The sequence below is a fragment of the Ochotona princeps genome, chromosome 19 (assembly GCF_030435755.1).
Source record: "Ochotona princeps isolate mOchPri1 chromosome 19, mOchPri1.hap1, whole genome shotgun sequence".
Classification (NCBI taxonomy): Eukaryota; Metazoa; Chordata; class Mammalia; order Lagomorpha; family Ochotonidae; genus Ochotona; species Ochotona princeps.
Genome location: NC_080850.1, coordinates 6,515,187 through 6,539,880, shown reverse-complemented (window position 1 = coordinate 6,539,880; position 24,694 = coordinate 6,515,187). Strand labels below are relative to the sequence as shown.

General features: G+C 51.8%; 1 protein-coding gene across 1 annotated transcript in view; it reads left to right on the top strand.

The window, feature by feature from the left end:
- Positions 1–5,792, top strand: part of FGF18 (fibroblast growth factor 18) — a 33,277-nt gene extending 27,485 nt beyond the window's left edge. The window contains exon 5 of the mRNA XM_004587429.2: positions 4,727–5,792. Within this exon, the coding sequence (XP_004587486.1) occupies positions 4,727–4,993 (267 nt within the window). The 3' untranslated portion in view covers positions 4,994–5,792. The remainder of the gene's footprint in view (positions 1–4,726) is intronic.
- Positions 5,793–24,694: the final 18,902 nt, after the last annotated feature.

The window sequence follows — 24,694 nt, the reverse complement described above, 5'->3', positions numbered from 1 at the left end:
ACCCCCACATGCCGAGGGCACCCCCTCAGCCACCTGTCTTGAGCCGCCAGCCCCTGTCTGGTTCCTGACCCTGGAAGCCATAGGCTGTTGGGCTGCCTTGCTGCACAGTCAGGCTTGGTCCCAGGATTCCCCTCCTGACTGGTGGCTCTGGGTCCCTTCCTTCCCTCACACCTGCCTCTGTCCCGCTCTCACACCTTCTGGCAATCCTGGCTCCTGTGCTGGGTCCCAGTCTTGGGCTCTATCACCAGTCTTTCCGTTCTCCATGCTCCAAACCACAGATAAGGGTTTCTACTTGCCTTCTGCCCTCAGCCCAGCTTGAACACCCATGGGTGGATCCCTGCCATCTACTCCCAACCCTTGATGGGACACTCAGGGGCCTGGCCAGCTGTCCACATTCCCAGGGTAGAACTTGGGACCTTCTCCCAGTTGCCTTCTCTGTGGCCAGTGTTCTGTCTCTCTGTGTGGTTGGGTCCTGAGTAGCCTCTAGCCTTCCCTGCCCTTTGGGCAACTACAGCCCTGCTGTCTGCCCTCTGGTGCCCACCTGCTAGGCTGGCTGTCTCCCTGTCCTCTGTCTTAAACACTGTGCCCCACCCCCTTCCCCTTCACTAGGCTGGGAGTACCTCAAGGGCCAGTTCTTGTCACACACATCCATCTGAGCTCTGTGTTATGTCCCAAAGGCATGAGAAACACCAAAGAAGCAAAAATGTGGTTCCTGTTTTCTGAGAATTGATGCTCAGCCTCCAGCCCAAATTATGCCCATTGGGTCAGTACGTCAGAGTCCTGACCTCGCAGAGCCTGTGTCCTCATCTGTTAAATGAATACTGGACTGTAAGGTTGCTCCTTCACCTGTGGGAACCCCTGGCCTTAGCCCTGGCTCCAGGTCCCTTGCAGTGGCACAGAAGGAACTTGGGCTGTCTCTACTCAAGGTGCCACCTCTCCGTGTCTGTGACAGGTGCATGGTGCCCTTGGCAGAGCCTTTCCAAATGCACTTGCTCCCTCTGCTTCATCGTATCTGACCCTGCATGCTCCGGTGCCCCATCCTTCTCCTTGCCACCTCTCTAGGGGCTCTCCTCTCATGCAGGGAGGGGGTGCTACTTTCTGGGCTTCCATCAATAGTACCTGGGTATCTAGCGTTGTGTGCTGAACATTGTCACCCATCTCTGGAAGGCTCTACCCAGAAGGAATTTTCCCACCTGTCCCTACCTGTGGGACTGCCATCAGGGCTTCATTAGGGCAACACAAAATTACAGACCCCTTTGGAGCACATGAATGACTAAAACATTATCTCAGAATGCCTGAAGCAGAAGGGGAGGTTTTTGCTTTCATAGTTCAAGAAGGTCCAGGAAGTCATTGTTTCAGGGAAGGCTGGACCCAGTTGCCGGTGATACCAAGATGCAGACTGCAGAGCCAATAGAAGAAAAGGGAAGACGAGGCTGGAGGTGGGAGTACGAGAAAGAGGATTAAAGCCTGGGTCCTGGCGCAGATTATTTGCTTACTCTCTAAATACAGAATTGGGGGGGGGGGGCAAGCACAGATTTTTTTTTTAAAGTTGCATTAGTGGGATAACTGCACAGCACAGAGCCATTTCTTTTTTAAGTGGAGAAACAGAGACAGACACAGAAGCCGAGACAGAGAGCTCCCGTCTGCTGGTTCATTTTTCCACATGCCTGCAATGGCTGGAACTTGGGTGGCAGCCAGGGCTTGACTCTGGGAACCCTTGGTTCAGTTGCGATGACTGGCTGCAGGTCCCACTGCTCTAGCACAGGAGCCCTGTGCACACCAGCTGCGGAGCCTGGGATGATAGTAGGCTGCTGACCGTGAAAGCAGCTGCATTGCTAGCGCAGGCTGCACCTCACCTTGACCCTGACCTGTGCTCCTCACCCCCTGCAGGACCCTGCCAGTTACCTGCAAGAGATGTTTGAAACACCCATAGGGGAAGGCGTTTAGCCTAGCAGTTGGGATACCCGCATCCCGTGTGGAGTATCTGGATTCGATGCCCTGCGCAGATTGCCAACTGCAGCTTCCTACTGTGCTAGCAAAGACCTTAGAAGGCAGCAACAATGGCTCAAGTCGCTGGATTCCTGCCACCCTATAGGAGATCCAGCTTGAGTTCTAGACTCCTGGCTTTATCTGGGACCACCTCTGGCCTTTGCAAGCATTTGGGGAGAGAAAAATCTCTGACTATGACAATGAAAAAAAAAAAAAAAAGAAAAGAAAGAAGTGCAAATGTGTACAGGCTGAATGAGAGTGAATGAGTGCGTAGGAAGCCTCAGTGGGCCGGGGGAGCTCTCCGGCCTTCAGCTCCGTGCCTGCCCCTGATCGCTCTGCCTTCCATAGCTCACGCCCGGCACTGGGACGTGGTCACAGGTCTATTTCCTGGTCTACTGTGCTGTGTCACCCCTCTGCTTCCATCCTGGTGAAGCTGGCCTTCTGAGCACAAATGCTATGGGTATGCCTGTCTTGGCTGGGGCCTGTGCTCAGGCAATGGGTGCAGCTAAGAGGCTAGCCTGGTTTGGGGAAGCTTCGGGACTCATGAAGTGGCAGGTGCAAAATTGCTGTGTTGGGAAGTGGGAAGAGGAGATGGTGTCCCAGAGATCCATAAAGCTGGTACTTGAATGAAGGCATTTTTTTCCCTAAACATTCTTTTGAAAATAATATTCATGTATTTCTTTTCATCTACAAGAAAACTAAAGAGAGAGAGAGAGAGAGAGAGAGAGATGTTGATTTTCCATCTACTGGTTCACTCTCCAAATGCCTGCATTAACCAAGGGTTATACCCAAACCAGCAGCCCAGAACTCTGTCTGGGTCTCCTCCAGGTGTCAGTGGCTCAGGCACTTGAGCCATTCTCTGCTGTCTACCAGGATGCATTGGACTGGAAGTGGGGCTGTCAGATCTCCAACAGGCATTTCAATATGGGAAGCCTTCTCAGAAGAGGCAGTTTCTGTAAGCCCTGAGAAAGGAAAGCAGTTCTTCAGGTAGTGGCAGGAATCCTAGGTTGAAGAAGTACCCTGGTTGAATTTTTCCCAACTGTTCTGTTGAGAATATGTCAATTACCTTGACTCAGTTTGGGCAGGAACCTTCCAGCATTTGCCATGGGGGACCCAGAGCTCGGCTCCTCTCTTCCTGCCTTGAACATTTGCCGCAGCTTCACTCACAGTAGCTCCTCCCACTGTCCCTACGCAGACTGTCCTCTGAGCGCCAAGCGTGCCTCCCGTGCCTGCCCCCCTGCGCGTTCTTCCGCAGTCTCCTGGGCAGGTCTTGTCCTTCAGAGAGAGTTTCCTTTCTGCCGAGTTCAGCACTTTGACTTCAAGGGCCCGGGCTTGCCCTCTGCTTAAAGGTGAACGTTCCTGGAAGCTCCAGCCCGTTTTCCACTTCAAACAAAAGGCTGGAACTCGCACCTCAGTCTCCGTATGCAGCCAGACTGCTGGGCTTCCAACTTGGCTAGGCGTCCATCCGGAACGAGGAGTGGGCCCGGCCTAAATTTGGACATGTCAGTTGGAAACTCAAGTGCTGCTAATTCAGGCCTTCCAACTTTGTGTGTTTCCCACTCGCTCCCATTGAGCGATGGGACTGAAGCCCAGGGAAGACACCCAAAGCCCTGACTTCCCACTGCCCTTGGTCCATATCGGCTCAGCCTGGTCATAGCCACCTGTTCTTCTGTAGTAGCCCAGCCATGTCCTGCCAGGTGCTGGGCTCATCTCCGGGGCACTGAAGGACCTGCCTTCTTGTTCCTGCTTAGTAGCGAGGATCCCGAGGGCTTGACACTGGAATGAACCAGGTTGAGGACACACATTTGGCCTCTGGTACTCCTTGGCCAGGGTACCTGTCTTCAACGGTAGTTCATACATCTGCTGGGCATCCCAAGACCGCAGAACCTGGGGTCCAGATCTTACAGTATGGTTAGACAACATCTTTTTTACTTTTTGGAAGCCCTCCACCACCACCGCCCCAACCCCACCATACTTCATAGCAAGTGTTAAAAATGATCCCATTATCAATTACATTAACTGTAATTGATACTGGAATGGGTCACGATGGAGTGGAGCTGCAGTCAAGTAGCTGACTTCATGTCAGGCTTTGTGCAAATCTGGCAGGACTCATTTCTATTGCAGCTGATGGAACACCATGTCCGCTGGTGGAAAGCAAATGAGACTGTATGGACCATGCAATAGGGAGCTAACTAACCTTCCGATGTGGCTGGGTCCAGAAGTTGGTTTCTCTCACTCTTCCTCTTAGCTTTTCTCTCTCTGTGCTGGATTTTCCCTCTAGGGGTCAAATGGCTGCGTCTGCTTTAAGCTTACATACTGAAGTTTAAATCTGCGAGTGTTTTGGGAGAATCACTTATGCAAAGATCTCTGGGAACCTTCTCCTAGGCCCACTTGAACATTGCCTTGTAAATCTGCCATGTGGAAAGACTCCTGCTAAGTCACTGCAGTGGGAATCCCCACTTTGGGTAGCTGGTCACCCTGGGTATCTGGTTGGGTTCATCCTTCTCCATTTCCCAGATGACATCCGATGACCCTGCACTGGGATCCTGCTGGGTGGATGTAGCCTGAATCTCTCTTACCCCTGAAGTTTGCTCTTGGTAGTTTTCTGTCCCCAACCCCCCACGTCCCCACCCCACCCCAGCCAGCTACACCTGTCACAGTCATCCTGAAGAGCCTTAGCAGGTACCTGGAGCGGCTCCGCCATTAACGCTGTTCCCCTCTTCTGCTCTCCCTGCAGCCCGATGGCACAAGCAAGGAGTGTGTGTTCATCGAGAAGGTCCTGGAGAACAACTACACAGCCCTCATGTCGGCCAAGTACTCAGGCTGGTATGTGGGCTTCACCAAGAAGGGGCGCCCCCGGAAGGGCCCCAAGACCCGGGAAAACCAGCAGGACGTGCACTTCATGAAGCGCTACCCCAAGGGGCAGGCTGAGCCGCAGAAACCCTTCAAGTACACCACAGTGACCAAGCGGTCACGGCGGATCCGCCCCACGCACCCTGGCTAGGCCCCCCAGCCCGTGCTCACAGCCCCAGAGAACTGCATCAGAGGAATATTTTTACATAAAAAAAAAATAAGGAAGAAGCTTTATTTTTGTACATTGTGTTTAAAAGAAGACAAAGACTGAACCAAAACTTTCAGGGAGAGGGACGCTACGGATTTTATCATTGACTTGAACGTCCCCCTCCCCCCCCAGACAAAAGACTCATGCCAAGGGGACTGTGGTCGACCCATCGGTGCTTGCCTCTCTCTAGGAACCGAGGAAGACTCGAAATTCGTCCCCTTGAAGAGGACTTGAATGAGGAAACCGACGCTCTGAGAAACCAAAGTCCTTTTTCCCAAAGGTTCTGAAAAAAAAAAAAAAAACAGAAAACAAAGAAAGAGAAAGTGGCACTCCCTCCCCCCAACAACTTGTCCCCAGTCCATCCCACCCCACCCCAGACTCCAACAAAAATCGCTCTCTGGTTTGCAGTTGTTTATTTATTATCCACTGCAAGCTGTCCCGAGACACCGCGCAGGGAAGGCGTGCCCCCCGGGAGTTCTCCGCGCCTCGACCTTCCGACGACAGACGGCCTCGTCCAATCACGGCGACCCTGCCTTGCTCAAGTTCAGGAGGATGCTGCTATGACTTTCATGACTCACGTGACCTAGTACGCCAATGATAAGGGGGTATTTTAAAACCAGCTATATTATATATATTATATATATATATAAGCTATTTATTTCACCTCTCTGTATATTGCAGTTTCATGAACCAAGTATTACTGCCTCAACAATTAAAAACAACTGACCAATTATTTAAAAAAACAAACAAGCAGGAAGTGCGTGGTGGTTGGGGTGTGTGGAGTGGGGCGGGTTGCAGGGACAAGGCTTGGGCAGGGTGGCCTGTGTGTGCTTCCTTTAGGTAACTCTATTGTCTTTGCCCTGTGGTGGGGTCTTTTGTGGATTGCTCAACAGACCCCACTCCCCACCCTGTGCATCAGATACCACTGAAGGCAACAGGAATGACAGCCTTGGGGGTGGCTGGGGAAAACCTTTGACTTCAGACAGATGGTGAAAGTCACCGATTCTGTGTTTGACTCAATTATTCATGCATGAGATTTCCTTGGTACCTGCACTGTGCTGAGGCTGTGTCACCATCCTTGGGGGACTTCACTTCTGGGAATCCATTGATGCTCTCTTCCATTGGCTCACTGATTTTCAAGATATATATATATATCTCTTGAATATATATATTTATTTAAAGAAATTATAAATGTTTATTTAAAGAAATTTGTTTGGAAAGTAGATCTGTAGAAAGGAGGAGAGAGAGAATCTTCCACCCGCTGGTTCATTCCCCAGATAGCTGTGATAATTAGGGTTGAGCCTGGCCAAAGCCTAGGGCCTGAGCTTCTTCCAGATCTCCTATGTGCCCCAAGCTCCTGAGCCATCCTCTGCTACTTTCCCAGGTGCACCATCAGAGAGCTGGATCGGAAATGGAGCCAGAGCTCAAACCAGTGTCCATGTGGGATGCTGGTGCTGCAGGCAGAGGACCAGCCAGCTATGCTATGACATGGCCCCTCACCGATGAGTTTATCCATCCAACACATGTGCCAAGCCCTCATCTGAATGCTGCAATTCATGCAACACAACAGACAAAAGTGTCCCCTCACCACCAACTTAAGGAGCCTGCAGTTTATTGATTAGTCCTCCATGTTGTGTTTGGCCAGGCACAGGCTGTCTGGTCAAAGGGGGTAGTGGGTGGGTCCAGGGCTATGTAGGGTTTGGTGTTTCTCTCCTCAGTTGCTCCCACTGGCGAGTAGAGAATCTGCCTTTGTTACGTTTGGAGGATCCGTTCTTCAAGGTCTTCTTGCCCAGGGCTTGGTCTAGGGCGAAGGGTGAACGTTTGGGTTGGAAGCAGAGTAAAGATTCAAAACGCCTCTACCTTGCGCATTGGGCTCTGTGGGTGCCAGCAGTTGGGTCAATGGAGGGAAACTGGCTCTGCTGTTTCCCTGGCTGCTGCTCGTGTCCACTCTGAGTCTCTTCCTCAGAACACCTGCGTGTTTCTGGAGGGCGACACCTTGCTGGGGCAGAGGCGCCTTGGCTGGGTCCTGATGCTACCATCACCATGGTACCATCACTGTTCCCATTTTGTAGCTGAGCAGACCAAGAGCTCCAAGATGACAATGTGAGAACATGTTAGGGCATGGATCTAAAGTGGCGACTCTAGAGGGTTGGGGTGGCTGCCACAGCATGAGTTCCTTCTGTGTGTCAGAGCTCCCTCCTAAGTGCATGGCTGCAGACACCAGGTGGCCAGACACCTACAGCCCTGTGTGGGACATGAGTTCTCCCGCTCTCACAACTGGCTCTGGCCTCACAGTGAGTGGGAAACAGCCTGAAACCAGGAGGTGAGAGTGAATTCTAGTAAGCCTGAGTGTCACTTGTTGACACCTCTTAGGTGTCACTTTACACTCTATGCTTTTTTTAAAAAAAGATTTTTTTTTTAAGTTTTTATTGCAAAGTCAGAAATACAGAGTGGAGAGGAGACAGAGATGAAAAATCTTCCATCCGTTGATTCATTCCCCAAGTGACTGCAATGACCGGAGCTGAGCTGATCCGAAGCCAGGAGCCTAGAGCCTCTTTCGGGTCTTCCATGCGGGTGCAGGGTCCCAAGGCCTTGGTCTCTGTCCTTGACTGCTTTCGCAGGCCACAAGCAGGGAGCTGGGGCTGCCAGGACTGGAACTGGCACCCATATGGGATCCTGGCGCGTTCAAGGCAAGGACTTCAGCCACTAGGCTAACTCCGCCAGGCCCCACTCTATGCTTTTATTTAATTGAGGCCATCTTTCTGTGTGTTCTGTTTTGCACAGTGGGAGGTGGTGGGGGGCGGGCGTTCAGAAAGCTGAACCAACTTCTCCAAAGCCACAGAAGCTAACAAATCGTGAAGCAAGAATCCCATCAACAGCCCATTCGCTTGAGCAACATACAGGTAGTGTGTTAACCCTGTGCCTCTGCTGGTCCCCCGGGGAGTGGGTGGGGTTGGAGTCAGAGTGATGGACTGAGTAAAGCACCACCTGCCCGGACTGCAGACAAGGCCAGTTGTGAGCTGTGGGGGGCTGCTATGTTAGAGTGTGCAGAGAAAAGACAGGGTTGGGGTGGGCTTGAGCAGATCCTCACAGAAAACATTAAGGGAAAGGTAGAGGGAACAGGTGGCGTGGAAGCCTGGAGGCTTGTCCTGGAATAAGATGGGGCTGAAGCAGAGGGAAGGGTCTGGGGCTTGAGCTTTCATCTGGAGGGAGATGGGCGCAACAGAGATGTTCCTCATCTGCTGAAGGAGAGGGCCAGGCGGATGGCCAGACACTGCGCCCAAGCTCTCAGGCACACGCTCTCCCCTACCCCCCTTGCAGGCTCATGGCAGACTGCTCCCTCTGCACCATAGAGCCTGCCGTGTTCCATCTTTGGGGCAGTAGGGCCAGGTCCTGTGTCCTTAGAGTTCCTGCCACGGGAGGTCATGGATCTGCCTTGCTCCTGAGTGCTGTGGACAGAGCTTTCTGGATGTTTCCCAAGTCAGGAGCAACAACTTAATGATTATACCAGCCACACAAATGATGTCATCCTGGGGACACTTGGTTGGGCAACCCCGGCAATCAAAGTCGCCACTTCTGGGAATCCACTGTACACCAAGCAGGGCCTCACGCTGCATGTTTAGCATCACTTTATGAGCAGGCTCAGAGAAACGGCATCACCTGAAGTCACCCAGCTGGCAGATGGAACCCAGGCCTGTCTGTCCCAAGAGTTCAGTCTTCACTGATCCCGAAGTCTGTCTCTGTGTCGGTACTCTCCCATCACAAGGGGGAGGCACCACGAGCCATGCCTCTAGTGCCCAGTGAAAGCCCTCTGCTACCCCAGGGCACTCCCCAGCATGTCCTGGCACTGAAGATACCAGATTTGGGACTTATAGCACCTGGTTTGGCCTTTATTGGCTGTTCCGCCCTTGGTGTCACATCTCTGCTGTACTGCCATATAGTTCCCCGGTGCCACTGGTTGACCTTGGCAGTTCCAGGCAATGTGTGCAAGAGGGAGCAGAGTGCCAGGGTTGTTTCTGTGTGGTGACAGCGCCAGTAGCCCCTGGTGGGAGCTGTCTCACTCCTTCTCCTTCATCCCCTGATCACCCAGTGCAATTAACAGAACCTATTAGGCACAACTTCACAATTATCACAGTGCTCACCAACATGATGTGTGGCGCATGGTCAGAGGTGGGGAGTTTAGGGCTCAGGATACTCCATGCCCGATTATGCTCTTCCCAGCCACCCTGGCTTAGCGTCCTTCGCAAATCTGCTTCTCTAAATCAGAGAAACCAAGAGAGGGTGCAGGGGGCTGCGAGGTTTCTTAGTCCCTCTTCTCCAACCCCAACACTTCTAATGATGTCAGGTTGGTCAGGATTCCTGGCGTGTGTGTGGGAAGCCCATTGCTGGTGACTGAGTGTCACCCTAGCATTTTGAGAGGCAAGCAAGCAACAATGGGGCCATGGCTCAGAATCTGGAATGGAAGTGGGCTTGGGGACCTGGTGCTTCTCCACCTTGGGTCTTGGTGAGGTCCATAGTCTTCTCCCTCCATGACTACCCCTGCCCACTAGTCCAGGGCCACATTCCCATCATGGTGATGTGGGTGCACCCCATTTCTAAGAATGACTCCTGAGCTCTGCTCTGCTCTCATGAGAACCTGGCAGAGTAAATCTTTACGAGTCCATTTTGTGGATGGGGAAACAAAGGCAGGTAGAAGCAAATGAACTCAGGATTCCCTGGGTTTGCTTATTGCTTCTTTCCCAGTCCTCTCCGCCAGAGTGAGAGTGGGAAATAAAACTCCAAAACTTGGGGCAAGAGAAATGAAGCGTCTGTAGACTCGTGGGAAAGGCTAAAGTTTGTGGGTTTGTCTGCTGCCAGCCAGGTGAGCAGTGCAGGTAGGGGGAGGTGCGGCCAGGAGGTCTGGGGATGCCCTCCTGGCTGCCTGCCCAGCTGGAGCCTAACAAGACCAGGCCAGCATGCCTAGGGCTTAAAAAAAGAAAACCACCAAACCCATAAACAGGGAAAGCCCTCCCTCCACAGTCGCAGGATCAGGATCGGGCTTCCAAAGAAACAATAGCGAATTAGGTGCTAAAGATGGAAAGGCTGCTGCCTCCCCATGCAATTAGCTGCTGGGTCTGCTACAAACATTAGGCAGCAGAGTTGGGGGCCATATGGCGGCCCCAGGACTGCCTGGCTTCCTGGCTGGGGTTTCTAGCTCTGGCAAGGAGGGGAGGTGGGCAGGTAGCTCAGGGGTGTGGCCCCCTGCAGAGCAGGCAGGCCATTAACCAGGCATTCCCTTGCCTCCTGTGGGACAGGCTGAGAAGGGCGGGAGGCTTTAAGGACCTAATTAGCACCTGCTAGAATTTCTACCTGCTCCCATATTGGCGGAAGGGACATCTTTCTCTGAGAGTGGTAGTGCAAGCTGACTACTACAGTTGCTGGCCCTTGCCAACCTCTGTATATGAACAAGTAGCACAGACTTTTGGGGCTCCTTCCTCTACCCCATCCTCCTGAGGCCTCATTGTCACAGGGAGCACCAGCTTAGAGCTGGATTGTCTGCGGTTCCCCGGTTTCATTTGCCCCACATTCTTCCCAGATACTTTTGCTTGCCTCCTACCAATGGGGAAGGGAGGTCGCTTGCTTGGTCACCTGTCTCACTCTTTAAATCCTGGGTATGAACGTTATACTCTGGGCCCGGTGCAATAGCCTAGTGGCTAAATGATCCACTTCCCATCTAGCTCCCTGCTTATGGCCTGGGAAAGCAGTGGAAGATAGCTCAAAGCCTTGGGACCCTGCATTGCTTGGGAGACCCAGAAGAAGCTCTTGGTTCCTAGCTTCAGATTGCCTTAGTTCTGCCCACTGCGGCCGCTTGGGGAGTGTACCAGCGAACAGAAAATCTCTATCTCTCCTTCTCTCTGCAAATCTGCCTTACCAATAAAAGAAATAAGTCTCAAAGAAAGTTGCACCCTAAATCAACTCCATCCCCCACCCCCAGAAAGAATTACATCACTCCTTTCCACAAGGACAGGATTCGAGAGGCAAAGTGACTTGTTCAAAGCCACAGAGTTACCAAGGGGCGAAGCCAGGATTTGAAACTAGGTCTGCCAGACTCTGGAACCTCACCCTTCCTCTCCCCCTGCACCTCTACCTTCAGTACCAAACTCTGGAACCTCACCCTTCCTCTCCGCCTGCACCTCTACCTTCAGTACCAGACTCTGGAACCTCACCCTTCCTCTCCGCCTGCACCTCTACCTTCAGTACCAGACTCTGGAACCTCACCCTTCCTCTTCCCCTGCAGCTCTACCTTCTGTCCCTGTGTTATTCAGATTCTGATTGAACTAATCCTCCCTCTTGCATGTCTTTAAACCGGTCCTTGTGGTCAGGGAGACAGGCTCCTTGGGCAAGCACAGGCCACAGGCCAGTTCCTGGAACTGCGCCGGGGGAGGTGTGCTGGTGGGGAGGTGCGCTTCCTGAAGGAAGATGGGACAGGGTTGGCCTGCCCCTCTTCCCACTTCGCACAATGCACCTTCTCAGCGGTTGCAACGACCAGCATGTGCATACGTTGATTGGGGCGACGGATGGTGCCGGACCCTGTACTGGCAAGCACACACAAGAATCAGGTCTGAGATCACCTCAGACGAAGTTTCTTTGGAGACCCCTGCAACTGAAATGCTGATTTCAGAACCCCAACCATGAAGATACTATGTCAGCCAGTGGATTCTGAATAGATTTTATCATGATTGGGATGGCGAGATTAGCAGCAATTCAGAACGGTTAAACTATCAAAACTGCTTGAGCAGGGCCCTTGGAGCATGCCTCACATTGGGGACCTGGGATGGGTAGGAGGCTGGGTGGAGCTTTTCCCTTTGTTTCTCCCCTGACCCCAGATACAGGGGGAGAAATTATGATACTAGTGTGGAAACAATGGTCTTACCCACTTTGCTGTAGCCCTTGACCCTTTGTACCCTAATCAACTATGTAAGATTATTAAAAAAAAAAAAAACTGGTGTCCATATAGGATCCTGGCATGTTCAAGGTAAGGACTTAAACCACTAGGCTACTTTACTGGGACATTTCTTTTCTTTTGTAAAGATTTCTTGTATTATTACTTGGTAGTCATTATGAGACAGCGAGAGAGCAAGAGATTGATTATCTAGTGGTTCACTCTGTAGATAACTGCCATGACCAGAGCTGAGCCGATTCAAAGCCAGGAGCCAAGTGCTTCTTCTGGGTCTCCCATACAAGTGCAGGGTCCCAAGGCTCTGGGCCATCCTGTACTGCTTTTCCAGGCAACAAACAGGGAGTTGGAAAGGAAGTGGAGCAGCCGGGATGCAAACTGCTGCTCAGCTGTTAGATGCTGGCATTTCCAACAGGGGCCTGACCCGCTGAGCTGTGATACCAGCCCCTCGTGTATTGCTTTGGTCACTGCCCTGTGCCTTGATGGTGCCTTTGCCTTAGGTGTGACTAGATGCCCAGGGCTGTCCTAGAGGGTTACCCATTTCCCACCCTCATTTGGAGTCAGCTCTTCCTTCTCCTTAGTAGAAAATGTCACGGCTTGTTAAGGGGTCAAAAGCGGAAAGTCTCCCAGGCTGGCAGCGCAGGGCCTGGTTGGAAGGTAGAGCTCCCGGGACGTGATGATCTGCAGGACAGAAATCTTCACTGGCGTGGACTCCAGCCTCCGACGCAACCCGATCCTGGCTGTCTCTGTATCCAGACAGGTCTGGGGCAGGGCGCAGGTGCAGGGAGGGTTCAGGTTAGCCATGAGAGGAATGGAAATAGGATTCTGCCAGTCAAAGGGGTGCATCCTGTAGGCCCAGAGCAGCCAGCCAAGGAGAGGAGCAATTAGCTAATTCTGGAGTCAAAGGCCTTGCTTTTATTTTCACCCTTAATCCAACAATGACCTTTGCCCTAAGCCTTCAAGCAATTAGTGTCTGCCTGGTGAAGTGGTTTCGGGTTAGAGCTCCTGCCTGCCTCCCCGGGGCCAGTGTCTTTGTACTCCTTCACAGTAATTGCAGTAAAAGGGTTTACTTAAGCCAACAGGTTTCCCACCGCAGGGTCTCTACCTGGTTAGAGAGTGGGCTCTTACAGGCAGCTTCAGTTTCGTCTGCCCCTGGAGCTTGTGATTTCTTGACCACCTGGTTCTCCCCTCTTTCTCCTGTCCTTCCTCCCTTTCAACCACAAAAGTGACTTCAGGAGATTCAGTGTCCCTGCCATGCCCCTGGCACATACCTTGGGCCAGTGCCTCCATCACCGGCCCAGACTCACAGACTGCAGGTCGGTCAGGCCCTGCACTTCATTGCTTCATTCTGAGGACAGACTCCCAGATTAATTTTAGTCATCCTGTGGTGTGATAAGGCCCAGCAATTGCACAAATCTGGATAAAGGAGGTGGATGTTATGGGCCAGTTTTCATGCAGAAGACTCTAGAAGGGGAGGCAAGACCAGAGATGTGTTGGCAGCCTTCTGTGATCCAGAGGGGTTTTTCCCAAGTGATCTGAAGAGCAGAGGTTTAAACGGAAGGCATTGAAGGACTGATGTCCTGGGACAGTAGGCTAAACCTCTGCCTGTAGTGCTGGCATCTCACCTGGGTACCAGTTTGTGTTCTGGCTCCTCCACTGTCAATCCAGCTCCCTGTTTGTGGCCTGAAAAAGCAGCAGAGGATAGACCAAAGCCTTGGGACCCTGCATCTGCATGGGAGACCTGGAAGAAGCTCCTGGCTCTAGGCTTCCGTTTGGCTCTACTCTGGACAGTATGGCCATTTGGGGAAGTGAATCTGCAATTGGAAAATCTTTCTCTTTGTCTCTTCTTCTCTCTGTGTAAGTCTGCCTTTCAAATAAAAATAGCATCTTTTAAGAAAGGGGAGCTTTTAGTTAAATGGAATGATGGACTTATGACTGTTTATGAAGGACTATACTACTGTAATAATACAGGGGAAATCAGTGGGGGAGAGGAAATTTGGGGAGGGGGTAACAGAAATCCCATAGCCTATGGAATTGTATCATACTTTTTTTAAAATGGGGAGGTATTGAGAAGACTGTGGTTGGCATTTGTCTACAAAGCACAGATTTGGTTCAGGTTCTCTGCTCCCTTTTGGGGCCATGTACTACAGAGAAGTCCTGCCCCATTTTAGTCTGGATTCAATGTAGCTGATTTCACCAGCTGCATTTCCTTTAGAGTGCCTGGTTTAGGAGGGGACATGTGATCATCATATTGTGGCCAATGAGCTGTGAGGGGCAGTCTGCAGGGGACAGGGGAAGGTTGACAGAGACTTTTTATTTTAAGATGCACTTTTTTTTTTAAAAAAAATATTTTTGATGATGCTTAAATAGTTGACTAGGATGGGAAGGGTCAAGGATTAGGGGAAAATGGGCAAGACCATTGTTACTGAATTTTGTTTTCCTTCTGCGTGTTTCTGGGGGAAGTGGGGAAGTAAGGGGAGAAGCCATATCCAGCTTCCCAACTGCCTCAGTACCTGGGGATGGGGGATGACCACCCGGTGTCATTCCAGGGTCTCTGGCATGGAGCATGCTCCAAGGGTTCTGCTGAGGTGGTTTTGATACTTCTGAAATGCTGCCAACCTCGCAGATCCAGGGATGAGGAAATCTTTCCGAGGTCCATTGGCTGACATAGTCCACCTTAGAGTTTCCATTCGCTCAGATATTTGCTGTCAATGCTTGGCTGGCACAGTTGAACAGTTTCTTCTGTCTTCCTTTCTCTGCTATAGTACCAGGTGTCCTCTGTAGGCCCCAAATGGACTGCCATGTCCTCCATGTGCATCTGGGCATGCCGTCCACCACCCCATCTAAGCCACTGAGGAGACCCAGTTCTGACACATGCATTCCATGGTCAGACCACAGATCCTGTGACTCTCCCCATGGTTGGAGTTTTGAGTCCAGTGGTTCAGTTGAGGCGAATCCCAAAAGAAACCTAGTCTGAAGTGATCCTGGGTGCTGTAGCCTAGATCAGTCCGGCCTGTTCCCAACCCAGCACCCATGAATGCTGTGGGCCATGCCTAGCTCAACTTGTCACCAGTCCCAACTCTTTGTTTTTAAAGATTTATTTTATTTTCATTGCAAAGCTAGAGATACAGAGAGGAGGAGAGACAGAGAGGGAGATCTTCCATCCGATGATTCACTCTCCATGTGACTGCAGTGGTCGGAGCTGAGCCAATTCAAAGCCAGAAGCCAGGAGCCTCCTCTGGGTCTCCCATGCGGGTGCAGGAACCCAAGGTTTTGGGTGATCCTCGACTGCTTTCCCAGGCTACAAGCAGGGAGCTGGATGGGAAGTGGGGCTGCCGGGATTAGAATGGGCACTCATATGGGATCTCAGCACATTCAAGGAGAGGCCACTGCTAGGCCACTGCGCTGGGCCCCACCCACCAACTCTTGTGCAAACCTGTGAGTATCATGAGTCCAAATATTCTCCGCAGAATCTGCCACTAGGCCTGGTTCTCTCATGTGCAGCTTAGGGTCACAGCCCAGCCTAACATTACCTGTCCCCTGTTCTGAAACTCATTGGAGGGTACTGTGATCAAGTCCTGCCAGCTAGTCTCCAAGCCCTAGCTTTGGAGTGGGCCAGTGGGTGGTGGCCAGTGATAGTTGATGCTAACTAGCCCAGTGGCAGAGCCTTTTTCTTGGGAAGTTTCTTAATTGTTTAAAACAGATACCAGGAAGTCATAATCTGATTTCAGAGTTTGGATTTTGGAACTGGAGCTGCTGTATCCATTTATTTGCCAACCATGAAGAGAGTTAGCTGTTACCTTGAAAATGGCAAAGAGCTGGCAAAAAATTTGGCTTCTTGTAATCACGGTTCAGCTGCTGAATTAGGCCACATAAGGGCTTCTCCTCTGAGACAACACAAATTCTTTGTGGTTAGGTCTCTCTTAGTTGGGTTTTCTGTGATGTGTTGCTAAACGCTGGCTGGCTGCTGCAGGAGAGGAGGTAGCATTTGCAGAATGAGGCAGGAAGAGAAAGGAGAGAACACTTTGGGGAGGACACATGGGCCAGGAAAGTGCTTGGGAAGAGCAGAGTGTTCAGGACACGGGAGGGAATGTGGGTCAGGAGCAGCCAGACCCAGCCAGAACACAGCATCCTCTCTTTGCCCTGCTTTGTCCTCCTATTCCTCCTGAGTGGTTCCCCTCTGCCATCATTCCCCATGCCAGATGCACCTGTAAATGAGTGCTGTGGCTCCCAGAAGATGGGCAGAGTGACATTGCTGTGAACTCCTGGCCACAGCATGGCCTCACACCACCCAGACACCTGATGTAATAAACAATGTTGACTCATGACCAGAGAATAGGTGGCCAGCAGTTCAGCGTCGCCCCCCACTTAGAAGAAGCTTCTCTACCCCAAGGTACAGCACAGCTTCCTCACATTTCAGCATTCCACACTGGGCTTCAGCACTGTGCTGGGGAGACTGTTTTAAACAGCAGAATCACCAAGAAAAGGCCCCCAAACAGGAGGGGCCTGGTACAACATGGCCAGACCACTTGTTTACCATGTGAGCATTGGGAAAGAATGCAACATGTCACCTTGGTTGGTTTGGCTGGGAATATGTTCATTGGGTGGATCAGAAAGTTTTGCCATCCTGTGCACAACCATAAGCAGCCATGAAAGCATTATGAATTACGTGGGGAGTTGCAAATAAATGCAATCACAGCAAGCAGGTGAAAATGCAAACAGAATCTGTGAATAAAGAGGTTGATAAATTTTACAAATAGATATAGTTCTATTTATCCATATAGATATGAACATATGCAGAGAGAGAGAGAGAGAGAGAGAGAGAGAGAGAGAGAGAGAGAGACCCAGTTCCATGAATTTGTTTTATGTCACTGGCTCTACCTATACTTTCTTCTGGTTTGGGTAATCAGTGTTATGAAAAATTTCAATGTCTTTCTCATTTCTTGCTTTCCACCCCAGCCCAGGGGGATGGCGCAACTGAAGTTTTTTTCTGTTGTTTGCAACTACCTGAGTTCTGACTGTGCAGAAAGCACTGGCACACAGTAGGTCTTCAGAAACCCTGAGGTCCTTCTCCGTTTAAGAGAGTCAGTGAATGTTGGGCACAGGGAGTGGCAGTGGTGACAAGAAGGCTCCATTCAAGAAGCAAATCAGATGACCACACATTTTCAGCTCTTCTCTTTGCCCTTGGCACCAGCAGTCATTCCTTGCCATGCTCCAGTCCAGATGGAAAAGTCACTGAATTACAAACCCAGTTGCAAGCTATTTTTGGTCAAGTCATGTGTTTGTGTGTGTGTGTGTGTGTGTGTGTGTGTGTGTGTGTGTGATGTACGCATCGGGCTTCTTGGCCACTACCTCTGTTTGTATCAGCTGTCAGCAAATCAGAGGTGCCACCTACGTTTGTCCTAAATCATTACATGAATTAACCGGGTTCTAGGCCTGGGCACGGGCCAGAGGGCACATGGGGGAGGGCAGCCTGCACTGCGCTGTGTCTCAACCTACCCGGGTCAGAATTTCCACAGTTTGATGGGCTGCCATCGCCTGCACATGTGTCCCGTCACACGAGGATCTTGATGAAATCATCATGTTTACATCTTTGAATATTCTCTGCAGATGATGCAGGTGGCGGGGAGCCAGAGGCACAGAGCATCCCAGAACTTGGCTCCTGAGGCTCAGCTCTGAAACCAGAAGAGCTTGGAATTACCCTGATGTCTGATACTGAACTGGGCATCCTTCTGCAGTCTGTCCCTCTCCGGCCAGTTCCCTGGCCTGGCTGCCCTGCCTTCGCCTTGCACAGGATCCATGGTGCCAGCTATGCCAGTTGTACTCACAACCCAGTAAGGTGTGAGAACGACCTTTCTCTGTTCACCCATTTCATTCTTTGGGCTCCAGGCTGCCAGACTAAAAACCTGCAGCTGATTCCTGACTCTTGCCCTATGCAGCCTCCGTACCCCTTTGGTGGCCTTTGTTAGCTTTCTCAAGTTTCATGCCCCACCTAGGGCCTCTGGGCCCTGTCACCTGAGCTGCAAGGACAGTCTCTCCTTCAATCTCCCAGGTCTTTGGCTTTGCCTCCATCTGCCCAGCAGGCTGTAAATGGAAGTTCATTGTGCTCCGGCATAAATTCCACCACTTTTCCCCCACTGACCTTGGGACTTTTATGATGGTTACCAGGCCCTTTCTGACCTGGCCTTGCCAATCATCAGTTACTGTCTATTTCAGGGTTAAAGCTTCTGCCTGCAATGCTGGCCTCCCTTATGGTTCTGGTTCCTCCTCTAGCTGCTCCATTTCTGATCTAGCTCCCTGCTAATGCACCTGAAGGGCAGTGGAAGATGGCCCAAATGCTTGGGTCCCTGAATTCACATGGGAGACCCAGATGAAACTCCTGGCCCTTGCTTCCAGCTTCTTGCAGCTTTGCTTGTTGCAAACTATTTGGGGAGTGGACCAGCTGGTGGAAGGATCCACCTCTCTCTCTCTTTGTCTCTACCTGCATACCTCCCAGCTCTGATCTTCAAATAAATAAATCTATTTTTTAAAGATTTATTTTATTTTTATTGCAAAGCCAGATATATATAGAGGAGGAGAGATAGAGAGGAGGATCTTCCATCCGATGATTCACTACCCAAGTGACTGCATCGGCCGGAGCTGAGCTGATGTGAAGGCAGGACCCAGAGCTTCCTCCGGGTCTCCCACAAGGGTGCAGGATCCAAAAGATTTGGGCCGTCCTCGATTGCTTTCCCAGGCCACAAGCAGAAAGCTGTATGGGAAGCAGGGCTGCTGGGATTAGAACCCATATGGGATAGCGGTGCGTTCAAGGGGAGAACTTTAGCCGCTAGGTTACTGCACCGGGTCCCAAATAAATAAATCTTTTAAAAAATTCTTGCTGAATGCCAAGTCTTGTTCTCCAGCAGTCCAGTCACTTCTCAGGTTAGTTTCTGTTGCATGCTACTGAGGACTCTGATTCCCGAATCATCAACATCTACTTGCTCTGCCTGTCAGTTTAAGGGCAATTTTGTTTATTTTTTCAACAAATACATCCTAAATTCTTGCCATGTCCTCAGTAACTGGGCCACCAGTTAGTGTTTAGACATTGAGTCTTTGGTACTCAGAAACTAGGTCTTTGGTGACATCATTGAAGCTACTAGGTCAAACTTACCTGAAACCAGTGCCAGAAATATCCCCAGGGCCTTGAGTCAATGGGTTCTCCTAATTAACTTAGCTGGCTTGAATGAAGATTCTTGCTTTGGACTTTCAGCTTAACACAGACATTGAACAGCAGACTGGTTCAGGGTGAGGACCATACCTGCTTCATCCCACCTGACCTTCTGCCAGGTGGGCTTACTGTTTGTGTTATCTGGACATGTGAGGAGGCGCTTCCCTTTATAAATATTTATTTATTGAAAGGCAGAGTTACACAGAGAGAGGTGGTGGGGGAGAGAGAGAGAGAGAGAGAAAGATGTCTTTCATCTGTGGGTTCACTCCCCAAATGATTGTGACAGCTGGAGATGGGGCCAGGCTGGAGCCAGGAGCTTCATCCAGGTCTTCCCCACATGGTTGGCAGAGGCCTGGGCACTTGGGCCATCCTATGCCGCTGTCCCCGGCCCTTTAGCAGGAAGTTGGATTGGAAGTGGAGTGGTCAGAATTCAAACTGGTACTCACATGAATTGCTGGCATCTCAGGGAGGTAACTTAACCAGCTTTGCCATGTTGTCAGCCCCTGTTCCCTCTCTTGAAGATAGGAGTAATTAACCTCTGGGCATCGTTTATACTTTCCAAACATGCTCCCAGCTGTTATTTCCCGGAAAACCACCAACAACCTTGAAAGACATATGTATGTAGCTGTGCTTGTTTCACACACACACACACACACACACACACACACACACACACACACACACACACTGAGGCTGAGAGTGGTACCTGAAAAATAACAGGATTGCCCAGGACTTTGGCTGATAAGAATCAGAGCTGGCTTTTCAATCCAGTCCCGATTCAGAACTTACACATCTTCTTAAATTCTCCCATGTACCCATTCAGCATTAGCAAGAGTGACTGTGCGCCTGCTGTGTGTGGACAGAGCTCACTAAACTTTGGCAATGTGTCAGAGGTCCTGCAAACCTGCTGGTTAGCGGGAGATGCAGTAGCCATGCTGTGGGAAGACACCCATGACAGGGTCACCTCAAGACTTAGCTGCTACTTGTCTCATTGTGGCCAAGGTTAACTAAGTTCAAATCCCAGTTTGGGGTAACAGGCAGTTTAGAAGAGCTGCAGTAGACTGCAGCAGGGCCCAGGTCAGTGCCCAAGAAGAAGCTAGACAGCTGTTGGTCTTGGTATTGAAATTGGAACAGGTTGCTTGATGGACTCACAGTCACTCGGTAGGAGAGAGATGGCCCACTAGATGCTGCACTTGGGGAGTGGGTAGAGAACTTGTCTGTCATTTAGGCTTCCCCCGAAGCTCCGGGTGATAGCTAACACCCCCAGCAGGAGAGAAAGGAGTTTTAAATACCATTATGCCCTAAGTGAAAGCTAAGGACATGGAGACTTACCTGGGTATAGCCTCTCAGGTGGATAAAAATACCCCCACACCAGGGGTTTTCTTACAGTTCTTGGGGACCCTGTCCTGGGTAATCCCCCCACTGGAATTGCCCTAGGACCAGAGCACAGGCCGGGTTTCATCCATTTTCCAGGTCCTCTGTATTCCTCCTCATGTTTGACCTCTCCTCCTTCTTCAGAAAACCACTCAGCAGTTTCCGAGCCACCTTGGCAGTCTCTGAGCTTGAATTGCAAGACCTGCGGCCTCCAAGGCCACGGACGGGAGCACAGAGAAGGGTTGCAGCTCACAGAGCCAGACGGTAGGAAGCTCAGGGCTTTCCTGACAGTGGCAGAGCTGGGGTGCTCTGGGCTTTTGCCTGCATGATGGCAGAGAGCCCAGCCGAGGGCTTCCATTGGGACCCCCTACAAGCTTGGAGACAAGGAGTGTAGGTAGCAAGCTGGGGGCATTCCTGGGGATCCTGGCCTGGCTCAGAGGTGAGGGTTTCTGCTGTTCTTGGGGGTGGGTGAGCCCTGCTTTGTGCCAGGGTTGACTGTGTGGGTGAGGAGCTCTGCCTTCCCCTAGCCACCTGCTCTTCACCCATCTGAAACACACCCGGCACCTGTTGACCTCTGTGTGGTTTTGCTGGGACTGCTGTCCATCCCCCACCCTCCCTATTTGGCAGCCAGCACTGTTGTTCTGGGAAACCCTTCTCTACCTCTCAGGGAGACTCTCCTTAGGTTCTTGCAGCCTTAGCAGGGCATCCCCACCTGCCATCACTGAAGACGACCTGCCCTAACTGAAGGATGGCCCATCCATCTGGGACTGTCAGTGTTGCTGTGCCAATGAGTGAGTGCATGGAGGAATGAATGAATGGATCTGAGTTGGAATGGTGAGTGAGCTGGTATCTGCCAGGCTACAGGAAAGGCAGTAGGAGAAGGGGTTGCCTTGCTTCTCACAGGGAAGGGCCCAGAGTGGCATCCCCCTGTTCTGTCAGCCCCAACCCTTCCCCTTCATTTTCTCTCTCTTTTTTTAAAGATTTATTTTATTTTTATTACAAAGTCAGATACACTGAGAGAGGAGAGACAGAGAGGAAGTGGAGTTGCCAGGATTAGAACCAGCGGCCATATGGGATCAAGGCGAGGACCTTAGCCACTAGGCCACGCCGCCAAGCCCCCCCCATCATTTTCTCTTACAGGACAGCCCTCCTAGCCCCCTGCCCTGGGGTTTTCTTGGCTGGATCCTTCTTGGAAGCTGTTTCTCTTGGATGGAACCTCCCCCTGAGCCACCCTCCCCTCCCTAAATCCCCATAAAATGTTCAAAGTATTTTCTTTTACTCAAGAAAGCAAACAAAGGCGAGGGCAGTCTTGAGGGCTGCATTGGCATCTCCTTGGCTTTGCTCAGCTGGGCTGACAAACCCCTTCATGCAGGGTCTTGGGGGAAGCTTCCTGTACATTTTCAGAGCAGTCAACGAGGCTTGGGAGGGCTTGGGGGAGGCAGTCGCAGACCTGAGCTGGGGGTCTTTCTACTCAAGCTGGGCAGAACTGCTGGCTTCTTGGGGGTCCCTCCCATTGACAACAGCGGGTAAGAGCACAGGGATGCCTGTAGCTGGATCTCAAGGAACCTTGGGGGCAAGAGGCCATAATTCTTTCTGTTCTGGGCTGAATAGCCTCAGCTGAACACACGCAGTGGGCAGGTGGAGGCTGGCAGAGCCAAAGGGAGGGATACCCCCATGAGAATGGGCCGCAGCTACAGGATGGGCACATCCCCTGAGGGCGTTCCTCTGCTGGCCATTCCTGACAACAGCCCTCCTAGGTGGGGACCAGATGGGCCCGCTCTTCTTTATTCTACAGGTGGAGAAACCAAGGCCTGGAGAGGTGATAGGAGATGTCAGAAAGCACACTGGTGGGAAATATGCTGGGGCCAGAATGGAAACCCAGCCCTTGTCAGTGTCCTGAGCACAGGTGCCAACTCTTAATTGGGTGAGCGCTAGGGATGGGAGAGGGGCAGGCACAGGTATGAACAGGCATCAAGGTGCCCAAGAGGGTATCAGGTGCAACGAGGGTTTTTGCCTGGCTCACAGACCAGCCCTGCCCAGGCAGATGAGATCTTTCTGAGCCTACAGGGGCCTGGCTGTCCTGGACTGCATGGTTCTCCTAGAAGCCCAAGTACTAGTGCCAGTATCCTGTGCAGATAACTGCTCCCAATACTCAGGCTCCTGTTTCTGCCCCCATCCCCCCACCCTTTTCTGCCCTCATTCACCCTAAGCTCCTGTGCCAGGCAGAGCTGACTCCTTGGGAAAAAGGGGGGGTTCCCTTTAGACGGCCTTAGTCCTCCACCTCTCCCCCCACCTTTTCCACTTGCTGGCCTGGACCAGCCCCCTGGGCCCCGGCTTGAGAACAGACACTCACCTCTCTGCCAAGCACGGAGTGGGAAGGGAAGGGCTGCGGCAGTTCTGGCCAGGAGTCTCAGCCAGGGAACAGATCAAGAGCTGATGGGATGGCTAGGGCTGCAGAGAGGCTGGGACCAAGGCTCTGGGGATGTGGGGCTAGGGCGGGCCATGACTGTGTGATCAAGGGGGTGACCCTAAGGTCAGAGGAGATACAAGGGGCTCCTCTTGCCCAGCTCAGCTTGGCCGGGAGAGGAGTGAATCCTGCAGCTGGAGGGGCCCCCACCCTGGGGGAAAGAGGGAGGACATCATTCTTCTTAAAGGGCCCAGCTAAGGTCTTAAAGGGGCAGCTCCTCCACAGGTGGTCTCAGCCTCCGGGGCCTGAGATTTTAGCTGTGCGGCTTCTGATCAGGCAGCTGATCACCTCTCCACAGGCCCTCTGTTCCCTTGCAGTTCATTATTCTGGCATCCAGCAGTGTTCCTGCCACTTGAGGGACCATGAGGGTACCCTCTCATGTGTCCAGGAGTGCCCCGGCGATCACTGGGCAGCAGGTGACTGGAACAAGAGGGAGCCTGATTCTGTGCCTTTCTGACCTTCTAGAAACGATCTGTGGGACTGACTCTGGGAAGGGAGAGGCCTTCCTGGGGAACTGAATGCTCTCAGCCTTGTCATCGCACTTATCCCCCAGTCACCAGCCCCGTGGCCTCTGTGGCAGCTCGGAGGCACTGCCCAGCTGCTGCAAGAGCCGAGTATTTGTAGGTTAGGCAGGCTGAACACAAACTTCCCCACCCCGCTGTCTCCTAGGTGTTCCTGCTTCCACATCTGTCAGTGGAGCCATTAGTAAGGCAGTATCAGGCTGTTGGAAGGATTCAATTCCCTCACATGGCTAAAGGTGATTAGAGTAGTACCTGGCCCAGGGCGGGGGAGGTGGAGACAGCAGGAACAGGACCTAATTGTAAAGGCTTCTACAAGAAGCATGCCTGTCATCGCTTCTCGGCCTTTTGGCTAAGACCAAGTATAAGAAGCATGCCTGTCATTGTGCCCAGAAATGCCCTATGTGGAGGGTATTGTGTTGAGATGTAAATGTCAAGTCTATTGTTACATAGCAGAGTCAAGATAGTTTTTCCTAAAGATCTATTTTTATTGGAAAGGCGTATTTTCAAAGAGAAGGAGAGTACCAACTCATCTGTTGGTTCACTTCCCAAATGGCCGCAATGGCCAGAGCTGAGCTGATCTGAAGCCAAGAGTCTCCCATGCAGGTAGAGGGACCCAAGGATTTGAGCCATCCTCTACTTCTTTCCCAGGCCATAAGCAGGGAGCTGGATGGGAAGAGGAGCAACCAGGGCACAAGCTGGCACTCATGGGATCCAGGCTTTGAAGGTAAAAGATTAGCCAGTTGAGCCGTGACACTGGCCCCCCCAGAGCCAGAATTTGAATGTAGGTCTGGCTCGTGCCAAAGCCTGCTTGTTTTCTGTCTCCTGCACCTTGGCCTGGGAGCACAGTGCCTGGCACCCTCTGGGTTGGGGGCTGGTGCTACTACTGACATGTCAGCAAAATACACTCCCTCCTCCTGCTGGCCTAGCTGTGTAAACATCAAGATGCCTGAGCAGGGTGGTGGATGGTTGTGTAGCAAAAGTGGCCCTGAAGCCCTGTGGGCAGCCCTGGCTTCCTCAGCTGTAGGATAGGCTCATCCCGCTGAGGCCTGGGAGAAAGCACGCAGGACCTGGGCGTGGCCAGTCCTCCCACGTTGGAGTACAGGAAGGGGGCCCACGTGGCTGAGCGGGGAAGCCAGTG